General features: G+C 37.0%; 1 protein-coding gene and 1 pseudogene across 1 annotated transcript; one reads left to right on the top strand and one right to left on the bottom strand.

The window, feature by feature from the left end:
* The first annotated feature begins 733 nt into the window (after window positions 1–733).
* LOC120781000 lies at window positions 734–936 on the top strand (annotated as a pseudogene).
* Window positions 937–15,294: 14,358 nt separating this feature from the next.
* LOC120780521 lies at window positions 15,295–16,319 on the bottom strand. The gene has a single exon (XM_040112790.1). The coding sequence runs from the start codon at window positions 16,297–16,299 to the stop codon at window positions 15,589–15,591; it is 711 nt and encodes a 236-aa protein (XP_039968724.1). The 5' UTR covers window positions 16,300–16,319; the 3' UTR covers window positions 15,295–15,588.
* Window positions 16,320–16,828: the final 509 nt, after the last annotated feature.

The following is a 16,828-nucleotide window of genomic DNA, read 5'->3' as shown; positions in this document are numbered from 1 at the left end:
AAGACTCCAACACAATATATTGCAATAATATATTAAGAAATTATAAAATTTTTGTAGAATTTTATTTTTATAATATTGAGAAAATTTATTTGCTTTTGTTTTCAAAGCTTGCTCAATTCACCAGATACATAAATGAAATGCCAATATAAATTTGAAAAATATTTCCCTATTTAAGTTTGAATTTGAATGTGTGAATAAGCAACGAATTTATTTTTGAAGTTATACTTCTTATACGAGTTCGGAAAAGGTTGCGATAGATTCTGGTTGCGCAACCTTGCTCAATATGAATCTACGCAACCTTGTCTGCGAAGATGTTCGAGCAGCAAGCGAAGCGGTGACAGTCGGCGATCGTTTGTTCGTTTCTATCGGCACAGCTCGGCTTTTCTACCAACAACACAATGTTGCCATGCTTATGCTGTTGTTGTTTTTGTAGAACAATGTTTCAATTTTTGGTTGGTGACATATTCAATAAAAAAATCAATTCTGTTGGGATTCGAACCTACGTACCTACGTGCCCGTCGTAACTTTTCAAGAGCTTACCACCTAGACCACCATTGACACTTGTATTACGTTGTCCTAATTATGGTATGGTTATGCATGAAAGAAATATACAATGGATCGCCGATTGTTACCTCTTTCCTTGCTGCTGTTGCGCATATGTATGTTTGTATGCTTGTTCATTATTGAAGTTATACTGCTTTTTCTTTCCTTTCTCTTTCATTTCTGCGAATTCTCAACTATTTTATGTGCCCTTTTGTTGAAATACCCTGCGTTAGTCTATTTTTTGGAAATCGACCCGCGATGACGAGATATATCGTCTTATCTGACAGCGTGAGGTTTAAGAAGTTCATTTCCTATTTTGTCTTTTGGCATATTAGAAATGATGTTTCTTCGAAAATCGTTCGCTTACAACGGATAAAACGACTTCTGAGTGGTGATTTTAATGAATAAATTCCTTTTGATTGAAATGCACTTCATTGGCCGTTGAAAAGTTAAGACTATACTTCTCAGGATCATTCCATTCCTTTCATTTCTTCAAAGAAATTAATGACCTTTAGAAATATGCATATTTGCATTATTTCGTTGTCATTTCCATATTCGTAGCAATAGAACTTTTAAGGCATAAGTAAAGTAATAGCCGCCGATTGTCACCCCTTGCCGCTGTAGCAGCTTCGCCTACAAACATGCGTAAATATGTATGTATGTATACGTATGATCGAGAAAGTTGAGCAATTTATGATTTTTAGCTTTTGCCATCGTCGCGAAAAGACGACTTGTTGGCAAAGGCATGCTCGGGGAGATAATAAATTATAATAAATTTATAAAATGTGAATTTAAGTTTTCTAGTTTTCTTTCATACAAAATGATAAAAATAATCGGTCTGTTTTTTGCTTGCTCACACTGCACTAGCAGTTAACGTTAGTTTGTTGTTAGTTGAGCGGGTACAAGTGGGTGCCAAATAGGTTGGGTCGATTCCGGACTTATTTCGTTTCGGGATTTCTAATAGTGCGGAAAAGTTGCCTTAGTACTTCTTGATTTCAATGCAACTTTTGGTTTGAAGATCGGATTGCATATTCAACCCCAACTCCGGCCTTGAAATTTCAAAAATTCGCCTAAAATCGTGAAATTGTCTACCTAGCGCCTGAAATACGCATCTCATGGCAAAATGTATAAACAAAAGTTATTTGTCACGTCATTTGCTACCGAAATGGAAAAGGCGGCGCGCCACAGCGCAAGGTGAAAATCGGCTTGCGGCCACACTTCTTGACGTTGATTTCGCCGAGTGCTATCACTCACATTCATTCACCTATGCCAAAGGACACGTTCGGATAGGTCTCCACACAAATATTTTTTCATCGAGTTCCTTTACTCTTGTCGTTGATTTCGCCGAGTGCTATCACTTATATTCTCTCAAGAGAACACAGAACTCAAAATGTCTGTATCTAAATTTAAATTTAGACAGAAATGTCCTGTGTTTGGCATATCCTATCAATGAACAACCATTTCTCTTGGACCAGAGAACCAGAAGAATTGGTCGCATTGGAAGTGTTGATCTACCTGAAACAAAAAAGATTACAAAGAAAAATTAACGTAAAGAAAAGCTTTCAAAACGTCATTCAACATCAACACTTACCATAAAGTATCAGCTAGAACACGAGACCATTCAGATCAGCCAGAACCTCATACAGACGACAACAATGTAGGTGCGTCGCACATGGATTCTTCCAAAAACAATGCTGATGATGAATTTTCTCTTCCATCCTCTAAAACCAAACAAAACACACTAGTATTAGAACACACTGCTTTTGCTGCCCAAAGATTTGGAGTAAGTGATAGAGCAGCGGCCTTGATTGTTTCATCTGCTTTTCTGGATGCCAAGAAAGCACGTTTGATAACAGAGGATCAGGCTAGCTTTGTCACTGACAAATGCAAGATTAGTCGGGCAAAAAAAGTGTTGGAGTTAAGCTCCAAAACACCGAAAGTATTGACTCTGTATATGGGCTGTATTTTGACGGCCGCAAAGACAATACACTTACACAAGTACAGCAAGGTTGTCGATTCATCCATTCAACAGAATGCTTTCTTTGCACTTCCAGAAAACATTCTCCTTAGTATGATGACTGACGAACGGATAGAAGTCAGAAAGTTGGCCCTTGGCCGTCTTCTGGCAGCCAGAGAAGCAGAGTCTGACACTGTAAATGGAAGGGTTAGATGTAATAAAGTGCCAAAGCTTAATTTCAAAGCTAATAATTATTACGATATGATTGACTGTTTCACCAGTTCTTTGTTCAGTTTCTAACGAAGAACTCATTAAAGGGGCTGTCGGGAGACACTGCAGAGGTATGGAAATTTAGTGAATTCCCCTCTCACACCGTGGCAGTCGAGAGAACCGTCAAACTGGTGACAGAGGTATCTTCTAAAGTTATTGGCCCCCAATCTCGTGATCGCTTTATACGCCCTTCACTGAAATCTAGGCAACAAGTGCCAAAGTTTAGTACAAAATCTGATTTTGTCAATAAATTTGACACAGATTCAGACCAAAACAAGCCTGACATATGGTTGGTTGGTTGGGTTGGGCTTGGGAGGAACCCGAAGAGCAGCCACCTCCACGCGGTGGGTTCTGGGTGACCAATACAGGTTAGCTGAGAGCTGCAACAATTTTCACCTTGCGCTGTGGCGCGCCGCCTTTTCGCTCGTATCTCGGGAACGGTTCGTCCTACTACCGTTTCGGTAGAAAATGACGTGACAAATAACTTTTGTTTTATACATTTTGCCATGAGATTCGTATTTCAGGCGCTAGGTAGACAATTTCACGATTTTAGGCGAATTTCCGAAATTTCAAGGCCGGAGTTGGGATTGATGATGCAATCCGATCTCAAAACAAAAAGTTGCATTTAAATCAGGAAGTACTAAGGCAACTTTTCCGCACTATTAGAAATCCCCAATCGAAAAAAGTTCGGAATCGACCCACCCTAGTGCCAAAACAACGCTACTTGGCTCTCAGAAATTATGTGCGTATGTACATCAGTGATGCCCAAACGCACACTACCAGACTGTGTGCTTGTGTTGGAGTATGAGAGAGCTTGCTGCTACACACAAAAAAAATACAAAGCTTTAGTATTAATTAATATAAAAAAAATTTGAAAGTGATTCGACAACTTTTACAAAATTGTGAAATTAATGAAATTCCTTATTAATTTTTTATCAATTACAAAAATAAAGACAATTCACTTGTCAAAAAAAAATTAAAATTCAAAAAATTTTAAATATTGAATTTATGTTGAAGTTTTCACCTAAACATCTGTATCAAAAAACTAAAAATCAATATATTCATAGTTTTGAACCAACTTATCTAAATCTAGTTCGGAGCCGCAAAACTTTATACGAAGTAAGTCTTCAAGGTGCCGATCGCTAATTTTATTTCTAGTATTTGATTTTATTAATTTCAAAGTGGAAAACGAAACTTCGCAACAATAAATACATAAGTAGTTCCAAACATTGAAAAGAGTTTCCACATTCCACTGCCCGTTACCGATATAAATAGTATGGTTTCCGCTATAATGCCTTTTAACATAGTACTCCCTATTTCGTTTAGTTATGTGTTTACAAACTAAACACTCAGCATTACCGAAAAAGTTTTCGGAAAACAAAAACTTGTTTTCCCACTCAATATTAATAATAATAATAATACCCAACGATTACCCTCCTCCCGCCCAACCGACGCGAGGGGCGCAATCCGCGAACGAGCGGAATTAGCCGAGTCATTAAAGGCAAGAGAGTTTTAAGCGTTGCGATCTTAAGCTGCTCAGCTACAGAAACAAAAATTTCAACAGCCGAAATTAAGAATTAGATTAAAGTTTATAATTATTAAATGTTACTTGTTAAGAGCAGATAAAATAATTTTTTTAATGGTAAAGAGTGAGTCTGTTAGATCAAATATGCTGGAATGAAAATTGAAATCATGACATATACGGCGGAATGGTTCGTTCAAAATTTGTTCTAGAAAATTTTAAAAGTAAGGGTCTAAACTGCCTGGTAGGGCGAGCGGGGACGTTAAAATTAATATCAGATAAGAGAGATGGGCTACAGACTGACCCATTCATGAGTCTTACAAGAAATATTATACCAAGCATCTCCCTACGACTAGCGAGTGTCGGGAGATTTATAAGTTTTAAACGGTTAATGTAAGGGGGAAGATTTAAACTGGAATCCCAGTGCAAATGATTTAAGGCAAAAAATAAAAAGTGCTTTTGAACGGACTTTAATTTATCCGAATGGGCTTGGTAATTAGGGTTCCAAACCACAGAAGCATACTCCAATATAGGCCTCACCAGAGATGTAAAAAGAATTTTTGTGGTAAGCGGATCTCTAAATTCTTTAGACCAACGTTTAACAAAACTAAGAGCGCCTTTAGCTTTAAAAACCGTGGAAGATACGTGAAGATTAAAATTGAGTTTGGGGTCCATAGTTACTCCCAGATCAACAAAACTGCATACTTGCTCCAACCTAAAGTTTTGTATTGCGTATGAGGTAGGGTCTACAGCTCTACGTGAAAAGCACATCGTTTTACATTTTTAAGGTTCAATGGCATGTCATTTCTATCACACCAAGAAACTAGGTTGTTTAAGTCTGTTTGCAACTGACATCTTTCGCTGTTTGAAGTATATGTTTTAAAAAGTTTTACATCGTCAGCATATAATAAAACTTTTGAAAACTTAACAACAGATGATATGTCGTTAATAAATAACAAGAACAGAATTGGACCAAGATGGCTACCTTGAGGAACGCCTGAAGGAACATTGATTATGTCAGAAAAAGTATCTTTAAATATGACTTGTTGAATTCTATTACTAAGATAAGAAGCAACCCATTTTAGAAATATTGGTTGAAAACCAAGAAGATCAAGTTTATTCAAAAGAATTGAATGGTTTACTTTATCAAAAGCTTTACTAAAATCTGTATATATAACATCAGTATTCTTATTCTCCCTAAAGCCCGTTGATACATGTGATACAAATTCAAGCAAATTAGTTGTGGTAGATTTCCCTTTACGAAAACCGTGCTGAGAACAAGAAATTAGTGGAGAGATCCGGAAGGTTATGTCGTCTGTGATAATTTCTTCAAAAAGTTTAGGTATTGCAGACAACTTTGCTATTCCTCTATAGTTTTCAATAGATGACCTAAATCCACTCTTATGTAAAGGAATTATAAATGACTTTTTCCATATGGATGGAAATAAGCCTTGCATAAGAGATGAGTTAAATAGTTTTGTTAGGGGTTGGTATATATATATTTGGCACATTTCTTAAGAAAGCATGAGGGAATCATATCTGGGGCGTAATTGTATGATTGTTCTAACATATTTAACTGATTTAAGACGTCTGCTTCGGAAATGGTAGGTGCGTTAATGACAGAAATCGGACATAACTTGTGCTGATGCGGAACATTTTGTGGAGATTTTGGAGAGTAATTGGACCTAAAGAATTCAGCGAACATATTAGAAATGGTGTGATTGTCATTGGACATACTAGACTTATATTTCATAGCGGACGGAAAATTAGAAATCCTGCGTTTGAAGTTGACGAAACCATAAAACAATTTTGGATTACGTATAATATTATTTTTTACTTTATTTATATAATTACTATAACATACTTTGTTAAGTTCAGCAAATTGTCGACGCAATTTAGAATATTTTGAATAGTTAGCAACTAAACCAGTTTTTTTTTAAAGTTTAAAAGCACGAGATTTTCTATTTTTTAATTTACATAATTCTTTCGAAAACTATAAATTAGAACTAATTTTTTGAGTAACAACACACTTCGGAACATATTTTTCAAATAAGTTTACAATAGTTTCATTAAAGTGGGAAGCACTAAATTCAATATTGCCGCTGTAATCTGGCCAAGTTATTTTAGAAAGTTCGTAATTAATCTTCTTAAAATTAGCTTTCGCAAAGTTGAACCGAAAACAAAAGTCTTGTGTATTATTATAAGCAAAGTTGGCTATGATTTCGATGTTAATTTCCAAAGCAGGATGATACGTGTCCTCTGGCCGAACTAAAGGATCACATCGGACAACAGAGAACATTGAAGCGTTATCGACGTAAACTGGATCTAAGAGCTTACCAAATTCATTTGAAATTAAACGTAGTAAAATTGTTAATCAGCGCGCAACAGTCGTTGAGCAAGTGATTTTCAAATGCACATTAATTTTCCACAATGTATAGAGAGCGCTTGATTAATACGTGTGAGCGAATCTGTGAGAGAGCAATAAAGTCGGCCGCCCGCGGGCTAGGTAAAGCGCTTCACTGATGTACATATACTATATATGAACGGGTAAAGTGCAAAGCGGAATATGGCAATAACAAATTTTGCAAATACTTTGTGCTTAATACCGCTTAAGCAAAATATTTACTTTGAATAGAATATTAATTTTGTTTTTGTTTCACTATGCGGTTTATTCCGACTTGCACTAATGTTTAATATAAATATATACATATTTATTTTTTAAATAAATTTGGCTTTATGTACTCACACATAAATCCAATGTTGGGTTGGGTTAGTTGGATGGATGAATATCGTAATCCTGATGAACCGAAGGGTGATTGAAAATAATATAATATCTTGAAGATCCGAAGGATGGTTGTTGGGTTGGTGAATTTCTGTAAATCCTGATGATCCAAACGATGGTTAATTGCGTGGGTTTATTTTAATAGGCAGACAATTCGGCTCGAAGGACCAAAATGTCGGGGTGATCGACGTGTGTTTGCCGGTATGCCAAATAAAATAAAAATTATGTATTAGGATTTGATAATAATACAAATTTGTATATTTGAGGGTATAGCGAACAAGTGTGATATAAAGATGTGGGTTAATTGTATATAAAATTATGTGGTTATACGTGAGTGGGTATAATTATATGTTGTTTTATGAATATAACTACAATTATAATAAATTCAATTATATATTTAAATGTAACCTGATATGGTTTTTTACTCCCGCGTTGAGACCTTTGATTCTGCTGCTGTGGTTATTGTTGCTGCTGATACTGCTGCTGTTCTTTTGGCGCCTATATGTCCGTCCGCTGTGGTATCTCTTTTTGTTGTGTGTTTCTGTTTGTTGGGTAATTCGTTGTTATGTTGGCGCTGTTGGGTGTTTTATGCATTGTCCTCATAACTCGTCTAAATACGAATTAGAGGACAATGCAGGGATGTGTTCATTGGGTATGAACAGGTGATTTTATGTGAGACACGTGAATTAAACGTCGAAAGCATTTTCTTTTGTAAATATTATACTATTTTGCTAAAATTATATAAAATCAGGTCAATACTATCCTTTTATCCCATATATGTATCTAAAAAAAGATTTTCAAGTTTTCCATAACCTTTACAAGGTATGTGGCAGTAAACATGTGCGATTTCGTGGTACAATAAACTGATCGTATCATATTGGACATGGTATAATCCAATGACGAAAATAAGTGAAATTTATCTACCAATTGTACCGTATCCCAAATGCTACATTCAATGATTTTCGTTATTCTAACAAACCAAAAGCCGAACAGTCAGTCAATGTGTAAGTTATAATGGGTTGTCAAAAAAGTCTTGCGGTATTTTTATTGATTTTTTTTTTATTGAAATTAAAATGAATTTTTGATGACTCATGCCCAGCTCTTGACCGATGCTACGGCTGCTACTATGCCGGTCTCTTTCGACCAATTCAGCGATTTTATCGCAATTTTCGACGACAGGCCTTCCGGAGCGTGGCGCATCTTCGACCACCACTACACCAGAACGAAAACGTTGAAACCATCGTTGTGCGGTAGAAATGGAAACTGTATCGGGTCCATAAACTGCACAAATTTTATTGGCGGCTTGAGATGCATTTTTGCCTTTATCGTAGTAGTACTGTAAAATATGCCGTATTTTCTCTTTATTTTGCTCCCTGTTTGCGACGCTATAACTCACGAAGGACTTAAAAGAAACGACAATCAATCACAAACGTGTTAGCGCGTGAAATGAGCTTTCTAAAAAGGTATAGCATGACCCGATGAGACGAATACAACTAGAACTACGCGCTTTCAGCGCCAACTAGCGAAAATACCCCAAGACTTTTTTGACAACCTATGTATGTATTTGCAAATTACTTGATAAATGTTCCCGAGTTTACCTGACCAATGTATGTAATGTAAAGTAAGTATAATTAGCTCAGACTATTTTCTGGCAGGCTTTAAATCGCTAAGGTTGGTCAAACTGTGTGGTATTTTAGTGAAATTAAATGTATAAGTTTTCTTAAATGTTCTAAAATTATATTAATGGTTTTAATCTTTATATCCCTAATGTAATGAATTCCAATACTCTTGTTGACTTTTTCCACCTCCACCATCACGTACCACAATGTTTTAATATAAATTTAGCCGACTAGAAGTTTATGACCTTTAATATCTAACTATAAACTATCCGGTTAACCGTTATTTGTCGACTATTCAAATAAGCGTTCAATTTCTTCAAATTTTTTCTACGTATATATGTAAGTTTATAGAAACTTTGCAGTAAATACCCGCACAATTGGCTTTTCACAAATTTAAAACAAGGAAAAATCAAATTCTACTTTCAAACATTTTACATTATTCAAATACTCACAGCAGGGCAACTTTTCGAATAGTCACAGTAGAACATCTACGTATTTAAGTAGTCTCAATGTTATGACTATTCGAATAGTATACGAAGGGTTCCATGCCAGATATTAAAATAATGTATGTAAGTATGGCTCGACTTCGTGGTCTCAATCAGATAACCAAAGTAAGACAGGACGTTATACTGCTCAATTAGCAATGCGAAATCGTCGAGCGAACAACAGAGATCAACATGTAGATGATTACTAGTCGAATAGTCATCAACACTTCGATGACGCACAAGAAGAGCTCTATCAAGTGCTGATGTGAATCAAGCAGCGTTTAGATCCGATTGCAGGACTGATGACAGCTTGCAGCCTATCGTTTGCATTGGATGTTGCTTGCGAGAACTGTGGCGCTTTGAAGTTTTCCGGAGAAAGGCTCAATTTGTACTGTTGCAGGAAAGTGAAACTGCCATTATTGACTCCGCCATCTGAGCCATTATATTCATTGTTTTGTGGCGAATCACCGCAATCACGTTATTTACTTGCAAATACACAAAACTAAAATGGTTGGTTTCAAATGATCTCATTTATGGCACACATTATCGAAGGACGAGGAATTAATTCGACATTCAAGGTATTTTTTTATGTTTGCTAATTCAAAAAAACTTAAACACATCCGGACGAATTAAACTGCCATTCAAGGTTGTTATTTATTATTTTAATGTTTGCTTATTTAAAAAAAGTGTTTATAAATCAGTAATACTGTCATTGCTTTTTATTGTGGAGATACAAAGACAGATCCCCCATCGAAATGGATCATTACAGCCTTTCAAATATGGACAGCATCAATTTTTACAAATAAACTTAAGGGGCAACAAGGGAGAACAACTTGATCGACGTCAAGAGATCAATACAGCAATAAAAAGAATAATTCTTCAAAATTTGCAGAAACTATTTCATGAACATCATGCTTTGGGGCACATTCCAAATTATGACTATCTATTCAACTATCTGTTAAGGCTTCGTCGATTGCTTTCGCAGTAATATGTCGACATGTACCACAAATTCGAAACGGAACGTTTAACTTTCTTTGATAGAACCAAGCCATGTTGCATTCTGAGGAGTATATGTATCTATTTACGTGTTGCTATTCGAACCAAAGAAAAACACTGATATGTATTCAAAAGAATGGATTTCGTTGTTGTTGTATTGTTCGCCACTTATTGCAAAACATTCAAGACACAGGTTGAATATTGCAATTCAGTGAAGTCCATCAATTCCATAGATTTGCAAATATCTCACAAATATTGTTGAAATGAGTTAAGCATCCACCCACTCTTCCCGGAAAAACTAGTTCACACTAATAGAACACTGCTCAATACACCATATATGATGATACCATACTAATACATCACCACTCAACACAACTCACCACACTTTTACATCAATCAACCCACTCAACAAAAGGGAGGGGCAAAAGGATAGCGAATACATTCGCTTTTGATACATTCCGTTCTGCACTACGCAACGTGAACACCTTTTCGATTGTATATCCGCTACAACAAAAGTTCTCAAGCGCTAGAAACAACTTTGAGACAACCCAGTTCGTGCGAGCAGCATCTTATATCAACTCAACAACAATTTGTCGCTGCAATTCGAACATAACACCGTTCTGAGTCCATATAAGTCTCTGGCAACCCTTCTCGTGCTCAGCTGTAAATTTGGTGCTCTGGCGAATTTATTTAATTTATATTTAAAACTTTATTGTGAAAATTTTTGTATTAAGTAACCTTTTAAGATAAGTATCAGTGTTATATTGTGCTAGTGAAGCAATTGATTTTACTTTAATTCTGTTCTGGCTAATTTTAATTTATTGTGCCGAGTCATTTTCAATTTGTTTTTGTTGCTACATTTTAAATAGTGCAATTGTTAGTGTTAATTTATATTGCTTACTTAAATTTCTTTCTTGTTTTTATTCATTTCCATCTTTGTCCACAGCTGATCAAGAGTTTCTTACTTTTCGTGTGTTACAGTGCATCTCAAACTGCTCGCTACATTGGTTGTTATCTTTGATAACTAACTATTTTATTGCATTCATTTGTTATAAATATTTTTGTCATCGCGCTTTTTACTTTTATTATTTAACATTTTTTATATTTTTGTTTAATACTGTTTTTGTTCATTATGACTTGTAACTTTCCGAACTGCTCTGTGAAAAGCGAGTCGGAACGCTATGTTTCTTGTTGGCTTTGTGATGGGCTTGCCCATCTTAAATGTGCTGGACTGACAGGTAGGATTTTGGATTCCATTCTTGACAGTAAGGGCTTGCGCTGGTCTTGCTTGAAATGCAGACCAACTGAAATTGAATTGTTTAAAGTTTTTAAGCAGGCGCGCAATGGTTTCAAGGAGGTTGGTCGAGAGCTTGAAACCCTTACTGAAAAATTTAGGCATTATGAAACGCTGTTTCAAGCATTTCAATGCCTAAATACTCGGGATGAGAATCCAAAACCTAAACGAAAACGTCCGTCTGATGAAGATACCACTGTATCTTTCTTAAAAAGTATGCAACCACCCGCTATTGACCTCATAAATCTTGCATCCCCTCGTCCTCAAGGAGAGAAGGTTCCGTCTGCTCAGGACATAGAGAAAACTGTTACTGAATACGGTAAGCGGAAAACTTCTCAAGATCCGCCTCCAAATACCTCCAAGTCAGCTAATAAAAACTTAGTGGTAATACCGCGGAAAAAAGCATTTTTTATCTCGAGACTTGCTGCGGATACCACAGTCGAGGATATAAACAGTTACATCTCATCGAAATTAAAAACGGTAGATACAGACATCCGTAAATTTAATTTCAAATACAACAGGGATATTTTCTCGTTTAAGATCGACGTATCCGCTGACAATTTTCAATTGATACTTGACAACTCATTCTGGCCATCTGGGGTCTTTGTGCGCGAATTCGAGCACAAACGTGAAAAGCCCCCTGTAGTTATCACTAAAATGCCAAGAAATCCCGTTGATACAAAAAACTAATTAACAATAATTCGCTGATTGTTTTTTATCAAAATGTTAGAGGGCTTAATACAAAACTTACTGATTTGTATCTAAATAGCATTCATTGTAACTTTAAAATCATTGCTTTGACAGAAACTTGGCTAAAGCCCCACATTTTTGATAACGAAATATTCAACAGCGAATTCGAAATCTTTTGATATGACCGGCTGAACAGAAAAGGAGGTGGCGTCTTGTTTGCTGTTCATTCTTCAATTCCATCTGAAGAAGTCGATGTTCCGTATGCAGACTTCACTGAATTTAAGTGCATTCGTATTTGCGCTAATAGTGGCCATATCTACTTAACATTGTCTTATATACCGCCTCACTCTGACATATCTGTATATATGCAGCATGCTACATTAATAAGTAATGTTTTCTCAATGGTTAATGATACTGATTCCATGATTGTTTTGGGAGATTTCAACTTACCGTGCGTATCATGAAAATCTATTGATGATCACACCATCCTATTAGTACTCGTTCATGTTTTAACGAGTTCTTAGATGAAATGTCGAGTTAGGTCTTAACCAAATTAATTTAATTTCAAATGAATTTGGTAAGCTCTTAGATCTAGTTTACGTCGATAACGCTTCAATGTTCTCTGTTGTCCGATGTGATCCTTTAGTTCGGCCAGAGGACACGTATCATCCTGCTTTGGAAATTAACATCGAAATCATAGCCAACTTTGCTTATAATAATACACAAGACCTTTGTTTTCGGTTCAACTTTGCGAAAGCTAATTTTAAGAAGATTAATTATAAACTTTCTAAAATAACTTGGCCAGATTACAGTGGCAATATTGAATTTAGTGCTTCCCACTTTAATGAAACTATTGTAAACTTATTTGAAAAATATGTTCCGAAGTGTGTTGTTACTCAAAAAATTAGTTCTAATTTATGGTTTTCGAAAGAATTATGTAAATTAAAAATAGAAAATCTCGTGCTTTTAAACTTTTAAAAACTGATTTAGTTGCTAACTATTCAAAATATTCTAAATTGCGTCGACAATTTGCTGAACTTAACAAAATATGTTATAGTAATTATATAAATAAAGTAAAAAATAATATTATACGTAATCCAAAATTGTTTTATGGTTTCGTCAACTCCAAACGCAGGATTTCTAATTTTCCGTCCGCTATGAAATATAAGTCTAGTATGTCCAATGACAATCACACCATTTCTAATATGTTCGCTGAATTCTTTAGGTCCAATTACTCTCCAAAATCTCCACAAAATGTTCCGCATCAGCACAAGTTATGTCCGATTTCTGTCATTAACGCACCTACCATTTCCGAAGCAGACGTCTTAAATCAGTTAAATATGTTAGAACAATCATAAAATTACGGCCCAGATATGATTCCCTCATGCTTTCTTAAGAAATGTGCCAAATATACATATATACCATTCCCTAACAAAACTATTTAACTCATCTCTTAAGCAAGGCTTATTTCCATCCATATGGAAAAAGTCATTTATAATTCCTTTGCATAAGAGTGGATTTAGGTCATCTATTGTAAACTATAGGGGAATAGCAAAGCTGTCTGCAATACCTAAACTTTTTGAAGAAATTATAACAGACGACATAACCTTCCGGATCTCTCCACTAATTTCTTGTTCTCAGCACGGTTTTCGTAAAGGGAAATCTACCACAACTAATTTGCTTGAATTTGTATCACATGTATCAACGGGCTTTAGGGAGAATAAGAATACTGATGTTATATATACAGATTTTAGTAAAGCTTTTGATAAAGTAAACCATTCAATTCTTTTGAATAAACTTGATCTTCTTGGTTTCAACCAATATTTCTAAAATGGGTTGCTTCTTATCTTAGTAATAGAATTCAACAAGTCATATTTAAAGATACTGTTTATGACATAATCAATGTTCCTTCAGGCGTTCCTCAAGGTAGCCATCTTGGTCCAATTCTGTTCTTGTTATTTATTAACGACATATCATCTGTTGTTAAGTTTTCAAAAGTTTTATTATATGCTGACGATGTAAAACTTTTTAAAACATATACTTCAAACAGCGAAAGATGTCAGTTGCAAACAGACTTAAACAACCTAGTTTCTTGGTGTGATAGAAATGACATGCCATTGAACCTTAAAAAATGTAAAACGATGTGCTTTTCACGTAGAGCTGTAGACCCTACCTCATACGCAATACAAAACTTTAGGTTGGAGCAAGTATGCAGTTTTGTTGATCTGGGAGTAACTATGGACCCCAAACTCAATTTTAATCTTCACGTATCTTCCACGGTTTTTAAAGCTAAAGGCGCTCTTAGTTTTGTTAAACGTTGGTCTAAAGAATTTAGAGATCCGCTTACCACAAAAATTCTTTCTACATCTCTGGTGAGGCCTATATTGAGTATGCTTCTGTGGTTTGGAACCCTAGTTACCAAGTCCATTCGGATAAGTTAGAGTCCGTTCAAAAACATTTTTTACTTTTTGCCTTAAATCATTTGCACTGGGATTCCAGTTTAAATCTTCCCCCTTACATTAACCGTTTAAAACTTATAAATCTCCCGACACTCGCTAGTCGTAGGGAGATGCTTGGTATAATATTTCTTGTAAGACTCATGAATGGGTCAGTCTGTAGCCCATCTCTCTTATCTGATATTAATTTTAACGTTCCCGCTCGCCCTACCAGGCAGTTTAGACCCTTACTTTTAAAATTTTCTAGAACAAATTTTGAGTTAAACGAACCATTCCGCCGTATATGTCATGATTTCAATTTTCATTCCAGCACATTTGATCTAGCAGACTCACTCTTTACCATTAAAAAAATTATTTTATCTGCTCTTAACAAGTAACATTTAATAATTATAAACTTTAATCTAATTCTTAATTTCGGCTGTTGAAATTTTTGTTTCTCTAGCTGAGCAGCTTAAGATCGCAACGCTTAAAACTCTCTTGCCTTTTATGACTCGGCTAATTCCGCTCGTTCGCGGATTGCGCCCCTCGCGTCGGTTGGGCGGGAGGAGGGTAATCGTTGGGTATTATTATATCTATATATACAAATTTAAAATTTGGTTGTAGAAATATACAAAAATTTAAGTAATTGTACCCCAATTTACCCGCGCGTTTTCATTTAAACATTGTCCTTCGAGCGTCAAAAACAGGCACTATAAACTAGCGAACGGGAACCGGGATACTGCGAGGCTGCGAAAAGCGATGCTGCTTGGTCGACGTCATATCAACGAAGAGTGCGCGAGCTGCTTTCTCAATTCCTTTTGTTCTAATTAGATTGCAGTAAGTCATCGCGTTTGGGTGCATGTGCGTGTATGTGTGTTAATGTGTGGTGTTCTCTCGCGTGATGAGGTGAATAGTCGATTCGGTGTGATAAATTGATGCTGATGTGATGCGACGTCGCTACTCATTTAGCCATCCCGGCCCCCCTAGGCGAGTATTTAGCCAAGAAGCCGCTGTAGCTGCTGTAGCGTAGCTACAACGCTGCTGAGGCCTGTTGACCGCCGGGACTGCGGCCTAAGCGGATGGCGCCGTGTTGATGTTTTCCGGTTTTGGCGCCAGGGACGAGATTCTACTTGAGTGTGTCCACGCCGACGGTAAGCCGTCACAGGAGTTCTTTGAGAACGCCTGACATTACCGCTGGTGCGAGGAGCCGGTGGTCGCCCGGAGTAGCGTCTGGTAGCGCGGTGCAACAGCGTATGATGAGCCCGCACACAGATTTGGCAACGATTCTGTGATGGACACTCTTGAGTTGCGTGGGAAGTTGCCAGACAATTCAGGCAATACCCGTGCGTCTGTGCCACCTGCTGGCGTTGCATCGGCGGCATGCCTTTGAATATACCGCAGTGCGATAGCCGATGAGGGCGGCGGCATAGTGGACAACGAATTGGTTGCAGATCCGCTGGTACTGCTGGCGTGCTTTGACGCGGAGCCGTTGTCGCGGTGGAGCCTGTCGTAGTTCGAGGCGCTGCCGGTGCAGTGTTGGTCCGGGGTGCTGCTATTGGGCCAGCTTCAGAGCGAGGGGCGGAAACTGCCGAACGCATGGTTGGCGTTGACGATGATGCTATATCCACGTCCATATTACTCTGTGAGAGAAATGATGAATAATATGGACTTTTGTGCCACGATATGTGGCATGAATAGGATGACATTTATGTTAAGTTTTTGTGTCATTTATGTTATTCGAGGTTTCGATTTGGTAAGCGGTTTATATGTTTTATCGATTTATTGATTTATTAACATTGCGGTTTCGGTTTTACGTTTCTTTATCTTCGGCGGTTGGTAGAAAGCATAATTTGACGAGCGGTCTGGTTAGCGTTCCGGTTTGAGTGCGGAGATCAACTACTCGAACATGACCGTCGGAACCGTAATGAAGTTGTTTTATGCGGCCGAGTCGCCATTCCGTAGGAGGGAGACAATCATCTTGTATAAGGATGCAGTCTCCGAGCTTTGGTGCCTTTTCTTGAGTTTTCCACCGGTATCTCTTGTGAAGGTCCTTTATGTAGTCTTCCTTCCATCGGCGGCTGAAATCATGATGGAGGATTTTAATTCGCTCCCATCTGTTCAATAAGGATAGCGACTCCACGCCTGGCTCAGGTATGGCCAGAATGGGTGCTCCTTTTAGAAAATGCCCTGGGGTTAAGGCTGTGAAGTCGGAGGGATCTTGCGAGAGTGGTGAGA

This window comes from Bactrocera tryoni, unplaced genomic scaffold, assembly GCF_016617805.1.
Source record: "Bactrocera tryoni isolate S06 unplaced genomic scaffold, CSIRO_BtryS06_freeze2 scaffold_25, whole genome shotgun sequence".
NCBI lineage: Eukaryota > Metazoa > Arthropoda > Insecta > Diptera > Tephritidae > Bactrocera > Bactrocera tryoni.
Note: the sequence above shows the minus strand (reverse complement) of the source record. Positions and strands in the feature narration are given on the sequence as shown.